The 17326-nt window shown below is 62.1% G+C and overlaps 2 protein-coding genes across 21 annotated transcripts in view; one reads left to right on the plus strand and one right to left on the minus strand.

Annotated features, from left to right (window-relative positions):
• Positions 1–17326, plus strand: part of PSMG3 (proteasome assembly chaperone 3) — a 348811-nt gene that overhangs the window by 210012 nt on the left and 121473 nt on the right. The window lies entirely within an intron of this gene.
• The window catches only part of ELFN1 (extracellular leucine rich repeat and fibronectin type III domain containing 1), a 133107-nt gene continuing 119435 nt past the window's right edge, over positions 3655–17326 (minus strand). For all 20 annotated transcript variants that reach the window (XM_049699970.1, XM_049699968.1, XM_049699967.1 and 17 more), the window contains one exon: positions 3655–6693. In XM_049699970.1, the coding sequence (XP_049555927.1) occupies positions 4033–6450 (2418 nt within the window). In that variant the 5' untranslated portion in view covers positions 6451–6693 and the 3' untranslated portion in view covers positions 3655–4032. The remainder of the gene's footprint in view (positions 6694–17326) is intronic.

Genomic DNA, 17326 nt, shown 5'->3' on the forward strand with positions numbered 1-17326 from the left:
CGTGTATGGAGTTCAGCACTGGCCTCTCTGCATCCTGGTTTTCTGGCCGTTCAGCCCAGGGGGAGACCCGCAGGAGACGGCAGAGGGGACAGGGGTTGGGCCCGCGTCCCCAGCTCCCTCTGTGGGGTCGCCTCGGGCTGGCGGCCCCCCACTGGAGGCCCCTCCTCGGGGCCCTGGCGGGCTCTCTGCACAGCTGCTCCTCCCAGCATCTCCCCTCGTCCCAGGGGGCCGAGATGCACTACCAGCTGGGCTGCTGCTGACCCCCGGGGTCCCCTACACCCTCTCTCTGGAAATGGTCCTTTTAGGCAAACCCCCTTGAATAACTCTATTTGGAGCACCACCTCTTTCCTGTCGGGACTGTGACTCTCGGACGGGGGGACAGGTTTGTTGATGTCTCCAGGATGTCTGGTACACAGCAGGTGCTCTGTAACTGTGTGTTGAATGAATGCATGAATGAAACCTCAGGACCACATCTTGGGTTTTCTGCTGTTTGTGCTCTGAGGTCCCCTCTAGGGGGAGGACACGTGAGGCTCGGCCACGCATGTGGCCTCTGTTCTCAGGTGGTCCTGATTCTTCTCCCCACCCTGTGTCCCCGCCCTTTGCCCCTGTGGATGGAGTGGCCTGTCTGCACCTTGACTTTGAGCTCAGCCATGTGACTCACTCTGACCGTGGGGGGCTTGCTCTCTTGGCCATCACCTGGGCCGGTGTGTGGAGGACGAGGGCCTCAGTCCTCCCAGCACCGCCCAGATACACGGATGGGCGACCAAGATCAGCAGAACTGCCCCGGTCACGTGAGCAATAACGTGTGTATAGCGGTTGTTTGTTACACGGCACTATCGGACCGACAGAGGTGACAGATACAACCCCACGTGCCATTCGGGGACCCGGTGCAGTACAGGGGGGGCAGGTGCAGCATCCCCACTGAGATGCAGAGAGGTCACGCGGTCACAGGTGGCAGAGCCTGCTTTGGGCCCATGCTTTCGGCTTCCACATCTCACAGACCTACAAGAGCTGCCCGTGGGGAAGCCGGGCCCTGGTCCCAGCCCAGGGCGTGACTCGCTCTGGCAGACCTTCATTCTGGGCTCTGAGCTCACTTCTGAGCCCACAAGGCTGCTGACCTCTCTCCACTTTGTAGTGTCCACCCACCATCCTCACCGTGGCTTCCTTTTTCCAGACCAAACACCCCTTCTAGGAAGCCTTCCAGGCTCTTCCCAGGCAGGGGTTCCCATCCTTCTCCGGGCCTCCTGGGCCCTGCGCCTCCCAGAGCTGCGTCACCTGCCTCTGCTTCCAGTGCCCTTCTGGCCTGTGAGCCTCTCCAGAGTCGGGGCAGCGTCGACCCCTCCCTCGGCTTCAGTAGGGCTTGGCACAGAGCCCCGCACGCAGTAGGGGATCAGTAAGCGTGTACGTCCTGTGTGTCTACTGTTGCCCACTCCACTGTGACCACCTTCGAGCAGGGGCATGGTGACATACAGGTCTGTGCCCTGGGACTGGCCCAGCATCCAGCAGTGAGAGCCATGTCTGTCCAACCCGGGGTGTCCCTGGGACCCCTGCTCGGGGCAGGGCCCTCGGTAGTGACGTGTCCTCCCCGATGCCTGGCCAGCTGGCGCCTCTGGCCTGTGGCCGTCGTTCTCTGGTTCCCTATAGCCAGTGCTATCTCCTCAGTGACAGGGAACAGCAGCTGAGGCCTGACCCCACTTTTGTCCCACGGCCAGGACTGTCACCACTTACTGCGTGACCTTGGGCGAGGCAGGCCCCTCTCTGGGCCTCCACCCAGCCTCCAGCCCCGGGGTCTGCCTCCTCTGCCTGCCCGCGCTGCCCTGGGCACGGCCTCGTGGTCTCCAGCCCCCTCACATGTAACGGTGCCCCTGCACTGTCACCCCCATGGCCGGAGCCGGGGGAGCCTGGGGCCTGTCGGGTCGGGGGGCAGCGTCCTCAGAAGTGGCCCACTCTGGAGGGGCTCAGTCGAGGGGGGCCGTGCAGGGGCCCCACATGCAGGACCTTGACGGGGTCACCTGGGTGCAGAGGCCAGGACGGCGGCCAGCCCGCAAGAGACAGACCCGCCGTGTCCCGGCCCCGGCTCCTGCACAGGCTCTGAAGGTGCCTGAAGTGAGATCGCCATGGAGGGGAGGGGGGAGCAGTCTGTCAGCGGGGGTGTGCAAGGAGGGCTGCTGACCCGCCGCTTCCAGCCCTGCCCCCCACGCCTGAACCCCGCTTCCATCCTCTGCTCCGGGTCTGGCCGCTCTCCGGCTCCCCATTGCTTCCGGGCTCAGTCCCAGCTCCCACTCGTGCCTGACCAGGTCCTTGTCAGAGACAGACTGGGCGTGGGTTTGCCCTGGACTGGGGTGGGGGGGTAGGAAGGAGAGGAGAGCCCCTGCCCCTGCGAGGTAGAGAGCTCAGATGAAGATCTGACGCGTCCAGCGGGAGGGTCAGTGGCGGGTCACCTGTTCCCTGCAGGGCCCGCCTTGGAGAAGGTGCTTCTGCAGGACGCAGGACTGGGGTGGGTGCAGGTCCTCCACTGTGCTGACAGGTGGCCTCAAGGCCCAGAAATGGCTTCTCACCCTAAAAGCCTTGCTCTGGCTCCTGAGGGAGGGCACCTGTGGCAGCACTGCTCTGGACGGAGCCACAGAGGGGGACCCTCCGTGAGCTCGGGGTCGCGGTCCGGGCTCCTCGGGAGATTCTGAACAACCTGGCGCTGTCGGGATCTCAGGGCACTTTCCCCGTAGGGGGGGCTCCAGCCACGGGAGGGGCCCCTCCAACCCGCTCGAGCTCGCCCCACTCACACGCAAACCCCACCATCCGTACACACCCGTCAGCTTCCCGGGTGTGTGCGCAGACACCAGTCACACGCACCGTCGGACACACTCACTCACCCCCCGGTGCCCACCTCCCTCCCCTGCCCTTCCACACCGAAGCTGGAGTTCCCCACCCAGGGCTGGCTGCGTCACTCCCAGGGCCTGTGACCCCAGCGCCACCCCTAAACCAGACATCTAAAACCCCAAATCCTTCCCTAAATCCCACAGTAGAAACCCACTACAAACAAGCATTGGGATTTTTTTCCTTTGCAGAATTTTTTTTTTTAGTGGACAGACAGACATAGTCTTTTTTTTCTTTCTCGTTTTACAGCAAACATTGCAAATATAGAAATATTTTTCTATACAACAGGACGACAGGAGCACACACAGCCCCCGGCCACCCCCGAGCCGTCCCCAGGCACAGCCCCCCTTCTCCAGTCCCGCAGGGCTCCGGGACCTTCCTGGAGGCCACTCGGCCGCCTGCCTTCGCTCTGCCCCTCTTTGGTGGCCTCCGGAGGTGGCAATGAAGAGACGGACTAAACAGTCCACAAAAAACCACGGACGGAGATCATGCGAGGAGCCAGGTGGCCACGCTGGCCACGCCCCCCAGGTCTAGTGTTTTATCTTTTTAAGAGAACTTTACTTTTAATATATTTTTTTAAAAAAGAAAATAACGAGAGAAGAGAGGGAAAGAAAGAAAGCAGAGAAGAATCAGAGGAGAGAATAGATAATGAAAAACAAACCCCACCCCCCATCCCTAAGACACAGTTTTTCGAAGTCCCTTGTGTGTGTGTGTGTGTGTGGGGTGTGTGTGTGGTGTGTGTGTGTGTGTGTGGTGTGTGTGTGTGGTGTGTGTGTGTGTGTGTGGTGTGTCTGTGTGGTGGTGGTGGTGTGTGTGGGTGTGTGTTTGGGGGGGGGTGTGTGGTGTGTCTGTGTGGTGGTGTGTCTGTGTGTGTCTGTGTGTGTGTACGGGCCCGCTCACACCGGTGAGAATGACTCAGGGCAGGTACACGTGCTCAGCCACGGTTCACCTCCCGTTCATACTGTCAGTGCCCCCTCCCCGCTTCCTCTGCAAAGCCCAGGGCTTTAACAGCTGCTAGCGTGTGTGTGTGGGTGTGTCCCGTGGGTCTCTGGGTTACAAACAGCTGCAGTGGCTCTTGTGTCCTTTTTGGTCCAGTGGGCATCACGAGTTTCGGGGAGGGCGCGGGCACCGGGCGCCTGGCGGGGGGGGGGGGGGGGCTCAGGACTTGTGCTGTGCGGACACGCCCTTCCAGTAGTCCAGGATGTCGTGCAGGTCCTCATCTTGGGCGAACTGGACCTTCTTGCGCAGGGCGTGGCCGGCCGCCACGAACTCCCCGTTGTCCTTGTGCCGCCGGCGGCTCAGTCTGAAGCGCTCCCAGATGCTCTGGGAGGCCCTGCAGGTGTATTCGGGGCTGGAGGAGTAGCTCAGGTTATGGTACTGCGGGGACAGCTGCGAGTAGGCCAGGTCGCGGGGCCGCGGCCGGGTCAGCGGCTCCAGGATGGACGCCTTGCGGCCGCCGGGGCCCTCGTGGGGCAGGGGCGTCTCGGCGGGGTGGGAGCCGGGGTACGAGTGCCGGTGCTCACCGTACTGGCGGCTCTTCTCAGCCTCGGCCCGCAGCACGGCGGCCGCGGGGGTCACAGTGAGGATGGCGTCGGCCGCGGGCGAGCTCTTCTCGATGTACTTGGCCTCGGCGGCCTCGGCGCGGTAGGGCCGCGGGCTGCGCGCGGAGCCGCTGGACGAGGTGCTGGCGCGCGGGGCCCCGGGGGCGGCCTCCGCGCTGTGATGCCGCTGCAGGCTGTGGCTGAAGGCGTCCTTGTAGGCGGGCGCCAGGAAGCCGTGCTTGCCGGCCAGCGGCTCGGACAGCAGCACCAGCTGCGGCTCGGCCGCGGCCCCCGCCTTGCCGCCCTGGAAGGAGGTGGACTCGGACTTGAGGGCGTCGATGCAGTTGTTGATGATCTGGTTGACCTTGTCCACCTCCTTGGCGATGGTGGAGATCTCGGCCACCGAGCTGCGGCTGTCGGGGCCCGGCCCCCCGTCCCTGCGCTCCGCCTGCCCCCCTGAACGCACCTCCAGGTAGCTGCCCTTGCTGGCCTTGGGCGTCTCGCCGCCCTCCGCCAGCTTGTACTGCTCCAGCTCGCCGGCGGCCGCCGGCAGGTACGGCACGCGGGTCACGGCCTCGGGGCCCAGCAGCGGGCCCTGGGACAGCGGGGCCAGGCCGGGCGCCTCCATCTCGGGCCCGTACTTGAGCTCGATGACCGTCTTCTGGAGGCTGCCGGCCGCGGCCGCCGCGGCGGCCTTCTGCTGCTGCTCCTCCCGGCGCCGCCGCCGCCGCAGGCAGTAGTAGACGGCGCCGAGCACCAGCACCATGCCGAAGAGGCAGCCCAGGACGGTCATGATGTAGCGCGTGGCCGTGGAGGAGCCGGGCACGGGGCCCGGCGGGCTGGGCGGCTTGGGCAGGCAGATGGTGAGGCAGGTGTGGTTGTGATGCAGCCCCGAGCTGGTGGAGACCACGCAGTAGGTGTAGTTGGTGAGCGCGTAGAGGTTGGTCAGGCGGATCTCCTCCTGGGCCCGGGTCAGCCTGGACACGGTGGACGACCTGCTGTTGTTGAAGTGCTCCAGCGTGTACATGCGGTTGAACGGGCTGGGCAGCTGGACCGTGATGGTGGCCGAGTTCTGCGTCAGCTGCGTGACCTTCATGAGCGGGCGGGCCTCGGCCTGCGGGGCCAGCGTGGGCAGGGCCACCAGCGGCGTGGTGCCGTCGCCGGAGAAGCACTCATCCTCGGCGCAGGGGCCCTCGCTGGGCTCCGCGGGCGGCGCGGGGGGCGGCGGCGGCGAGCGGCCGGGCGCCGGGCGGGTCTCGGCCGCGTAGGAGGCGTCGGTGCACACGGACTGCAGCTTGCTGAGGACGCTGCGCTGGCCGTGGCGGCCCTGGCCCAGGAGGGAGTAGCCCGAGTAGAGCGGCGGCGACTCGCACTGCACGCGGTCGTAGGTCTGCGTGGCGTTGGTGAAGGCCGCCAGCCAGCGCAGGAAGCCCAGCAGCTCGCAGGAGCAGTAGAAGGGGTTGCTGTAGAGCTCGCACACGGACAGCTTGGCCAGGCCCGCGAAGGTGGCGCTGTGCAGCCGCTGGATGCGGTTCATGGACAGGTCGACGTTGACGATGTTGGGGCACTCCCAGAAGGCGCCGGGCGCCACCACCTCGATGAGGTTGGCCTGCAGGTACAGGTACTCCAGCTTGCTCAGGCCGCGCAGCACGCCCTCCGTCAGGTTGCGCAGCCGGTTGTAGCCCAGCTGCAGCACCTGCAGGTTGAACTGGCCCGAGAAGGCGCCGTCCTCGATGTAGCCGATCTCGTTCTTGGTGAGGTTGAGGTACGTGAGGTTGCCAAAGCGGCTCAGCGCGGCGTACTGCACGCTGCGGATGCGGTTCTCGTTCAGCCGCAGGTCCACGACGGTGCTGTTTATCTGCTGCGGGATGGCCTCGTAGGGCGGCTGGTTCTGGCTGCAGATGGCCAGCCACACGAAGCCCTTGTCGCCCTCGATCAGCCAGCAGTCGCCGCGCACCAGCCCGCCCGCGAGCAGCAGGGCGGCCGCCGCCACGCACGCCCAGGCCCACGGCGCAGCCTGCCGGCACCCGGCCATCGGGACCAGCCCTGCGGGAGCGCCCGCTCGGCCTGCCCGGGGGCACGGGGTGGCGGGAGGGGAGGGCGCCCGCGCTCTCAGGGGCGCACCGGGCCGAGCCGCATGGCCGGGCGGCCCGAGTGCTGGGGGCGGAGGGAGCGCCTCCCTCACGGCCAGCCGCCTCTCGCCATCCGCCGGCGTCCTGCCGGAACCGGGGCCTCCTTCCCCATCGGCCCGGGCGTCCTCCAGCTCCAGCCGGTCCTGCTGCAAGACAAGAGGGGAGAGGGCGGTCAAGTGCGGCCCTGGGCCCAGTCCCGCCGAGCTGCCCCGGGCAGTGAGGGAGGAAACGCAAGGGGGCTCAGTGCCGGACCGCAGGCTGACCTCTGTGCCCTGAAGCGGGAAGCATGGGCTGAGCCCGAGCCCCACTTCCGCCCCCTCACCAGTGACCCCATGTGTCAGATGAGCAAACCGAGGCCCAGGGACAAGGCTAAGGTGCTTGGCTGACCGGCGATGGTGGGGGAGGGGCCGTGTGACAGATGCTCTGCGCTGCCCCCTGAAGGCCTGGGGTGGCACTGCGGCCGCCTAGGAGGGCACTCAGCCCCTCCCAAGGGTCCTCGGCTGGCTGCGCAGGAGCCTTCCAGACCCCTCTCAAGCGAGGAGCCAGGACGGCGAGGTCCTGGGTCCGCGTTCTCGGGCAGTGTGACCCGGGTACCTCGTGCCCCTTCTGGGCCTCCGCTTCCCCGAATGAGCCGGCTGGACGCTGTCTGTAGCTTTCCATCTGGCTCCGGGGACCCATGGCCTGTCACCGCCCCACGTCGGTGGGCCCTGGCGGAAAGGCCTGGAAGGACGGTGCCGCCCCCTCTTCGCCAGGCTCCGATGAGCACACCTGGGCAGCCCTGACCCCCTCCCATCTCTGATCTCTGCCCCCACCAGACCCCGCGCGTCTCCAGGGCAGGCCTCCCCACCCCCGTGCCGGCACGCGTGCCGAGGCTGCGACGGTCACAGTACAGGGCAGCCGTCCGGGATGAAGCCGGTGCCTGTGGGGCTCACGCGCCGCGGGCTCCCGCTGCGCCTGGACGCGCCCCCCCTCCCCAGCCCCGGCCAGTGCGGGACTCACCCTCTGCCCCTCGTATTTCTCCCGCAGGACAGACAAGGGCGTGTGTTTGCCGGTTACTCTTTGGAGTTGCAGCGGCCTCTGTGACTGCCCTGTGGCCTGGCGGGCAGCCAGCTGAGTGTATTTCACTGATATTGACGTTTGCCACTAGCCTGCACTGAGGTGGTTTAAATTAGGAGAAAAAAATAATGATGTGAAATGGATTTTCCCCCCTTTGGAAACTTCACGAAGAACAGCTTTGATCTGGCTCCTGGGGCAGAGTCTTTCCGAGTTAGTTAAAGGGAGGGGAGAGCTCAGAAGGGGCTGGGAGAGTTCCTGTGGGGCCACAGCAGAGCCCGCCCGGGGCTCGGCCCAGAGTCGCTGTGTGACACCCAGCAAAGCACAGGGCCTCTCTGGGCCCAAAGGGAAATGGCTGGAGGAGGGAGCAGCCTGCGGTTTGCCTGGGTCTCCCTCGCCTCAGGAGGAAGCCTTGCAGGGGATGCTGGTGTCCCTGCGTGGTCCATCTTGTGACGTGAGATCTACAATCCCAAGGGGCGTACTTGGAGTTCATCGCCATCACACCTCCCAGCGCCTGTTGGCCTGTGCAGGCCCTTTCCTCCCCACCGGTCCCCTGCCCCATCCGTCCAGGTGCTGGGGCTTAGGTCCCCCGGGCGCCCCCGAGGCCAAGAGCGGGCGGCCGGGCAGGCTGCAAGTGCGTCCAGGCGGTGTTTGGAGGTGGGGATGGCTGGCGGGGCAAGGCGCCAATCAGAGTCTGGCTCCGGCCTCCGGATGGACACGGACGGAGCAGTGAGCCCGTCAGGGCAGCGCGGCGCCTGGGCAAGGCTGATCATAATCGCCTTTAATCTCTTGCTCAAAATAACTCAAAGTCAAGTTAAGGAGGATCACAGGGCCTAAAGAACCCTTACCACAGGCAGGCGTGGTTGGGGAAGACGGGCGCCAGGGCTGGCCCAGCCTCTCGCTGCCCCACGCCCAGGGCACCTGGGCACCAGGTGGCTGGAGAGCCACGTGCACGTGTGCTCGCACGCACAGGGCGGAGGTATGTTCCACACTTGCTGGGACCTACGTCAGCCCGTGTGCGTGGACCCGTGTGCCTTCAGATGGACGCGGCTCCGCCCGAGCGCTCGAGGGTGTGCGGGCCCCTGCGGTCCAGCCAGGCCTGCTGCGCCCCCTCCCCACGGCCCGCCCTGCCGGCACTGCGGCCCTCCTCCCGGCGTGACAGTCTAGGAACTGCGCTCAGGGCTGGCACCTGTGAGCGGCAGGTGCCTCTGGAGCCCAGCCTTGCCTCTCCCCACGCCCCATCCGGGGGCCTCCTCCATCGGGCCGGCCCTCACGATGAAGGACGGAGGAGGGCAGGGACGGGTCCCGGGGCTCCTGTTGGGCCGGCCCGCCCTCAACTCTGCGCATCGGACCTGGCCCTGGAGCCCGGGCCGGGCGGGAGCCAGGCCTGCGGGGACACAGCCCTCCCTACCCGCCCGGCCACAGGCAGGAGCATCGGCTAGGAGTGTGGGTGCCACCCTGGTGGCTGTTCCCCAGCCAGCGTAGCCTCCGCCCCTCACCTCAGCCTGGCAGGGACCCCAGAGTTCTGTTGCACACCTCACACAGGGGAAACTGAGGCCCAGAGGGCCTCCCCGAAGGTCACACAGTGAGCCAGCCCGTCCTCCTGTGGAGGAGGCCCCTCAGGCCACCATGTGCTGCGTCAGCAGGAACGCCCCGGTGGGGGGCCAGGATACCGCCCCCGGTGTCTGAGAGCCCCGTGAGGACTGGGGTCCTCGGGAAGCGGCTGCCCAGGGAACTGGCCGAGTCACTGAGAAAGGTTCTGAACAGACCACGGGGCCCGCTCCTCCTCTCGTGCTCAGGCACGCATCACGCTCCCGCCCCGTCCATCCCTGGTTCGCTCCCACACCCCTGCCCCCCCCACCGCGCACAGCAAGCCTCTGGCCGCACAGCTGTTTCCAGGACGGCTGCAGAGCGCGTGCGCTGGGGGCAGGGCGCAGAGACCTGTCCCCCAACCTGCCAGCACCCCAGACTCACGGTCCCAGTACAGGTGGAGCCGCAGGGCCCTGGTCCCTCATCCTGCCCTCGCTGGTCCCCGGGGCCCCATACTTCAGAGAGATGCAGGGGTGGAGGCCGCCTTCAGGGGGCCCTAGGTACAGCCGACGTGTGCTCCCCGCTCCTGCATCGTCCCCCCGGCTCCCGTCCCCACCCGCGGACTCCGCGATAGTACAGATGGTCTATGTGTGTGCTGTCCAACAGGGCGGCTACTGGGCACAAGCAGTGGGGCAAGTGGTATTGAACACACAGGTCTAGAACCTTCCATAGAGACAGCAGCTTGACCTGAGCACCCTCCGGCCACGCCCCTCTCCCTTCCCCCCCCACGATGCCGCGGTTCCACCCCCACCCCCGCCCCTCCAGGGCAGCATGCATCCCCCACAGCCCGAGCCGCCTCCCATCGAGGTCACTAGTGCTCCAGAGGGAGCACTAGTGACCTCTGTCCTGCCCGCTCCACTCCTCTTTGTCCCTTTTGCAGCCTCTGGGCGGCCCCTGGCCCAGGTAACCGGCCACCCCTTCCTGGAGCACTTCCTGCTCTGGGTCCCTGAGCCGCCACGCTCTCCCGCCCTGGGCTCCTCCGCTGGCTGCTGGCCCCTCTGCCGGCCCCCTCCCTCGCCCTGACCTCTCACTGTGCCTGTGGCCAGGCTCTGCCCTCCCTTCCCCGCGGTGCTGTCACCCCTCCCTTGGCTTCAGTGCTCTCTCCACGCGCCTGCCCCACCCCGCCCGCCCACCTCGCCAACCTTGACGCCCTGGACCCCAGGCTCACAGACGCAGCCGCTTCCCCCTCGAAGTGCGCAAGCCTCCTCCACCACGTTCCCCAAACCACAAGCCGGCGGGTCGTCCTCGAGTCCCCTCTCCCCCCACCCCAAACCCAGTCCCGCAGCAACAGTGTCCGCTCCACCTCCAAACCGGGACCTTCGCCTCCCGCCACGCACGCTGTGGCCACCCCGGGCCAAGTTGTCCCCATCCCTCGTGGGACAAAGGCCATCGCTCCAACCTTGTGGCACCCACGATCCACTCCCCCGCACAGCCAGAGGGACCTGGAGAGCCCTCACGGGATCCCACTGTCCCGCCCACAGCCCTGATGACAGCCATCCTTTCCTCCCACATGGGGAGCAAAACCCAGGGTCCTGCCCCACCCGCCGCCGCTGCCCGTTCTCAACCCACCTCCCTGCCCCCACCCCCTTCCCTCCAGCCACCGGGCCGCAGCACCCCTGTTCCCGCCTGGAGAGCTCTTCCTCCGGCTGTCCGATCAGAAGAGGCCCCTTCCTCTCCCCCGAATCCCAGAGCCGGCGGCCTCCCCATCTGAACTCGTGCTCCCGGCCCCGTCACCCAGTTCCCAGCTCTGCCCAGCACTCATCTCCCCGATGTTTCCCTTGTTTATTTTATTATTCACTTCTGGAGTAAAGATCCTCTCCCCGCTGGGATGTAAACCCCAGAGCAGGAGCCGTGTCCTGTTCTCTGCTGTGATATCCCAGGCCCGGACCAGCGCCTGGCACATGGGAGCAGCTCAGCAGGGAACGTCTGCTCCGTTTTCTCATCTGCAAAAACAGGGTAGAAGTGCGTCCTTCCCGAGGGCCGCTGCTTTCTCACAAATCACCTTCCTTTGCATTTTGTCGGGCCAGCGGGAGCTGTCACTACCCTCTGGAGGGCCTCGGGCTGCCCGGGTTGCCCCTGGTCTGCAAATCCCAACACGCCCGATAGGACCAGCAATGTGTGTCCGACGTCCTCCCTCTGCCAACACCCCCCTGAACGCATGCCCAGGGGCTCTGTGCCCCCTGCGCCCCTCACCCAGGTGGACGGAGCCCCGAGCACAGTCACTTTCAGAGCCATCACATCCTCACCCTCATGGCAGTCCCACAAGGTGAGGGGACAGGGACACCCACCCTGCCCTCCGGGCCCAGGTGAGAAGCCTGAGGCCCCGCGAGTGAAGGGACCTGCGAGGTCCCAAGACCAGTCAGGTGGGAAGCCCACCGGGGCCACTCGGCCGCTGTCTCAACAGCCACCTCTGTCACCGAGGACGTACGACGGGGTCAGCATGTGTGAGGCTGGCACCGAGATCGTTCTGTCGCATCAACTCCAGAGCCCGGGTCGCCGATAATGAAATGAAGAAATATGGTGGTTCCAGGCTTTTAAACTCCTTACGACCAGATTTGCATAATCACCACGGCCATGTGGGAAAGGAGCACATCCGTCTAAAAAGACTGTTCCTCTCCCCGATCGCCAAGCCCAGACAAGAGGCCGGGGTGCTCTGAGGATTTTGCTGATGGACAGGACTTTCCACCTCCACACGGACGCTCTGGCCGAGGGCCAGGGGCTCGGGGGAGGCAAGGAGATTGGTGGAAAGTTATAGATGGATAACTTTTTGCCGTTCCAACGTTTTGCCAACACATTGTGTTCACTGCTAACGTTTGTCTGACCCTATAGCCTGGCTCTACTGCAGAGCCCACGGGTCATGACGGGCACCTCAGGCAGGCCAGGCCACGAGGCAGGCGGATGACCCCACCCAGCCAGACCAAGTGTGGGAGCGGCTGCCCACCTGAAAGAGGCACAGAACCATCTCGGGCTTCAGGTTCCTGGGCCAGGACGAGAATGCTGGCTCAGCCGTGCTCTGGCTCTGTGGCCTTGGGCCAGTCACTCACCCTCTCTGAGCCCGTTTCCTCCCCTGTCAAATGGTAGGTCCCCCAAGGGTTACAGTGAGGCTGCCATGGCCAGATTATGGAGGCCTCCAGTGCGTTGCCCGGTACAGGGTGCTCTGTAGACCCTTGTATCCTGCTGCAGCTGTGCCCCTGGCCTCGTGGGTGGAGGAGGCATTCTAGGCAGTTGGGCGGGGGGGGGGGCAGCGGCCGCTGGACGCTCTCTGTGGGTTTTACTTCAGCAAGCCGCCCACTCTGGGGGGTATACGGGGGCCCCATGGGGGCCGTCCTGGGCTCAGCACCCACCTAGAACCTGCCCCACTGCCCACTCCCTCCCTGTGTGTCCAAGGAGGCTGGCACGGGCTCGCATGGCAGGTGGTCCAGCAGTGCTGACTCAGCGGGGCTGGACCCTCAGGACCTGGCCACGGGGTCGGGTCTGGCAAACCCCCGACCTCAGCTGGCCCCGGCCTTGTCCTCTGGGAGGACATGAGGTGGAGGGACCAACCCCTGCACCCCGGCCCGCCACCCCCCGCAAGGATGCGGACGGTGTCGGCAAAGGTCAAAGGACGGGGCCCAGAAAGGGGCTGAGTGCCCAACACTCCTGCCAGTTGACCTTGGGTGGGTCCACGGGACCCCACTGGGCCTCAGGGCCCTCACCCTGCCCATCCAGAGGCTGTGACGAGCACGTGTGCAAACAGAGGTCACGACCTCTCACTTCCTCCAGGATTCCCCACGTATTGAGCGCCTACTGTATACTGACCCGCTTCTCCCATGTCTGGGGAGGCAGGTATCGGCGTTACCCAACAAGCCGGCTGCGGAAACAGAGGCCCAGAGAGGGAAAGGCATTTGCACGGCCAGAAACACGATTCTCCCAAAGTGAGGTCAGAGGACCACAGCATCTGCTTGTTCAAAAGGCCCCGGGAGGGGGCGGGGGCGCAGGAAGGGCTCTGGGGCTGGGGTCTGTCTCCTGGGAAGATGCCATCCGCTGCATCCCTCCTCCCCCCGGGCCCGAGGCTCCAGGCTGCTCTGGAGTTAATTGGGGACCCAAACATTTAATGGTCTGCTGTGCTTCCACTGGGCATCTTTTTAAATTAAAAAACATGATGTACAGCATCGCTGGAGAGAAAAATCACTTTGCAGTGGCTTCCTGCTCGGTCGCTCGCAGGGACACGAGGGTGAGGGTGGCTGGCCGGCCTCCGGGGAGGAGGGATGACGAGAGACCCTCTCGAGGAACACGGGTCCACCCCGCGCTGTGGACGCCTGGCACTGTTCCCCATCACACCCTCAGAGCCCCTGCAGCTAGGAAGTTCTATCTTTAGTCTGCGAACCTCTCCACTGGTTTTGAGGGAGGGCGGGTCTGAGACTGAAAGCAGAGACTTGCTGGATCTGCTCCTCCCGGTAGAACGCTGACAGCCAAGAGCCCTTTCTGACCAACCCCGAGCTCGGGTCCGTCCCCACCCTGAGCTCTGATCCCAGCCTGGCAGGAGGGCAGGGCGGCGGCGTAGGGCTCTGGAAGGGACCTTAGGGGAGACCGAGGCACGGGTCCGTCTCTGTCCTCCACCTCCCCAGACACTCACAGGCCCGGTGACCGTTTCCCACCCCCTTCACGGGGTCAGGCCTCTGCACACGTGCACCCTGCATCACGTCCCGTTGCTATGGTTATTTAATCAAAGCATACTTCCTGGCCACGATTAATTGTATTAAAGATTTGGGGCACGGTTTTGGAGTGGAGATTATAAATGAGCAATTAGCCCTCAAACGCTAAATTGATAAGGGAAATAAAACACCAAAGTCAGTCTGAGAAGTCTCCGCAACGGAGTACTCAGGACACATCGGCGGTGCCCAGGCTGGCCGTGCTGCAGGCTGTGCCTCAGTGCACCACGCACGGCACACGGTGCCCTGTGGTCAGGGGGCAGCTCGGCACGGTGCCCTCAGCAATGGGGTGTTTCCACGTGGGAAACGGGAGAGCTGTCATCACACCGGGGATTCTGACCACCAGCGACGCCTTCCCACGCCTAGGGCCCTCTCGCGCAGCCAGGCATTCAGAGTGTACGTTGTCCCCGAGTCCACGGCTGGTACCGTCAGGTCCCAAGAGGCCCTGTCCTTCCAGGAGGCTCCCCTCCACCACCCACCCCTCACATGCCAAGCATTCACCCCACGAAACCTGTCAGAGGCCGCTGCCCCCAGGCCCCCGTGTTCCCGGGATCAACAAGCCTTGCCGGGTCCGGCACTGCGTGGCCTCAGCTCACACCCTCTCCTGCAGCTTCCGGAGGCGAGGCCAGCACCACGGCCAGGCCTGGGCCACAGACTCCTGTTAATTTGTGTGTCATCACATAAAAATCACACTCACACACACACACACACGCACACACAGCTTGGGGATGCCGAGCTGTCCTGAGACCGCACGTCTGCCTCTATCTGCATCTTTACATTTAACTTGCAATCCACCTGGAAAGTATTTCTCGGGTGTAAAGAAAGATAAAAATTGATGCCCCCCAAACCCCTGGAACAGGCACCAATCGTCCTGACATCTTCTGCTGAAGAATCCACTCCCTGCACTTGACCTGTGATGCTCCGGCCCGCACCCCGGCGGGACTGTGCTTTCCACAGGGCACAGCTGGTCAAGCCTGTCCCCCTCCGCCCCCCTGCCACCCCGCGCGGCTCCCCAGTTCCCCCCACGAGCCCACGTCTCCAGCGGGCCACCCAGGCCCGGCGACGGTGCCTGCCTGGCCCTCACCGTTACTCCGCTTGTCCCACGCGGCAAAGATTAACTTGCACATCTTCCATTTTCTCTGAGACGCTGTTTCCTCCGCCTGGAACCCTAACCCCGCCCATCACCCCAACCACCCCCTGCCAGGCGTTCTCTGTTCAGACTCCAGGTTGGGGCTGGGGACTCCCCTCGGTAATCCCAAAGCTGCCCGTGCTGGCCCCACCGCGACCCCACACTGCAAAGACCAGACCCCCTGTCTCTCCCAACCAGAGTCAGATCCCAGGCAGAAAGCCCTTGGCCAGCAGGCCCGGGTCCTGTCTGCCTTTCCAGGCACAGAGTAGGAAATGTATGCTGACTGAATTTGTGAAAATATTCAATCCACAATCACCCGTAAAGGAGGACAACCGTGTGTCATGATTTTCCGGGGATGCTCTCTATTAATGCCTCTTGTCCCAGAGTAATTATTAATAGATCCCCTTTCACTTGCAAATTATTCCCATTTGGGTGATAACTTGTTCCATGGTCACCCTCTAAGGAGGCCTCTGTCTGGGGACTATTCTGTTCCACTGACCACCCCCTGTCCCGGACACACCAAAGCAGCACCGGCCAGACTGCCCGTCGTTAAAAGGTCTACAAATAACCAACGCTAGAGAGTGTGGAGAACAGGGAGCCCTCCTACACTGCGGGTGGGAATGTAAGTTGGTGCAGCCACTACGGAGAACAGTATGGAGGTCCCTTAAAAAAAACTAAAAATAAATCTACCATATGATACAGCAGTCCCACTCCTGGGCATATATCCAGAAAAGACGAAAACTTTAATTCGAAAAGACACATGCACCCCTATGTTCACAGCAGCACCGCTGACAATAGCCAAGACATGGAAGCAACGTAAATGTCCATCGACAGATGAATGGATAAAGAAGATGTGGTACATATATACAATGGAATATTACTCGGCCATAAAAAAGAATGAAATAATGCCATTCGCAGCAACACGGATGGACGTAGAGATTATCCTACTAAGCGAAGTAAATCAGAGAAAGACAAATACCCTATGATATCACTTATATGTGGAACCTAAAATAGGACACAAATGAACTTTTATGAAACAGAAACAGCCTCGCAGACATAGAGAACAGACCTGTGGTTGCCAAGGGAAAGGGGGGGATTGGGAGTTTGGGATTAGCAGATGCAAACTGGTACGTATAGGATGGGTAAACAGCAAGGTCCTACTGTAGAGCACGGGGACTATACTCAACATCCTGTGATAAGCCATAATGGAAAAGAATATGAAAAGTCTATACGTATAACTGAATCACTTTGCTGTACAGCAGAAACTAGCACAATGCTGTAAATCAACGAGACGTCAATAAAAAAATAAATAAATAAACCACTGTCTCTATAACAAGCTTCCGTATCTAGGAGGCAAGGCATCCTTTGCACATTCTTCTAGGTCAACTTTTAGAACGATTTTATCTCGCTCTTCAAAACATGCCACCAAGGTGCGGACGGGAGTGCACTGAACCCAGAAATTAATTTCGGAAGAACCTGCAGGTTTTATAATATTCCAGCACGGCTTATCTCACTCTTCTTGTTTTCTTTGGTATCTCTCAGGAAAACTCTACAGACTGCCTCACAATGACCCTAATTTTTCCTTGTAAATGCATTCCTAGGAATCCCACGGAGGTTTTTTTCGTTGCCATTGTGACTAGGGGCTGTTTATTTCATTACGTTCTCCAACTAGCTGCTGCTGGTACAGATAAAAACTATTGATTTGTGTATGCCTGTGTTCTGTGCAGCCCAGTACCTTCACCAAGTTCTCATATTAAATTATTTTTTCACTCGGTTCTTTTGGGTTTCTGAGGTCTCAAATCACATTGTCTGCAAATAATTACAATTCGTTCTTGTTTCCCGTTTAATTCTGTTTCATGTCTTATTGCTACGTCCAGAATATCTGGACAGTGGTAAAGGGCACTGTTGGGGTTTTTTGCATAGAAGTTTTTGAATTGGAATCATTAAAAATCTCATCATTTGGAACAACACTGGCTGTTGAATTGAGACACAGATTCTTGACTGTGATAAGAAAGTGTCTTTCTAGTTCTATTTTTAGCAGTTACTTTAAAATCAGAAAGTGGTGTTGGATTTCATCACATGCCTTTTGTCACTTATTAACATAGCATTAGGGCTGAGCTGCTCCTACTGTGTATTATTGTATTAATAGATTTCTCTACTATTAAGCCATCACTGAATTCTTTCAATAAATCCTGCATAATCATGGCAGATTCTCTAATATTTTGTGGGATTGAATTTGTGTCTTATTGAGGACTTTGGATCCACTATTCATGGGCAAGATCCCTCTGGGGTTTCATTTCCTGGACCATCTTCACA

Source organism: Orcinus orca, chromosome 16, assembly GCF_937001465.1.
Source record: "Orcinus orca chromosome 16, mOrcOrc1.1, whole genome shotgun sequence".
Taxonomy (NCBI): Eukaryota; Metazoa; Chordata; class Mammalia; order Artiodactyla; family Delphinidae; genus Orcinus; species Orcinus orca.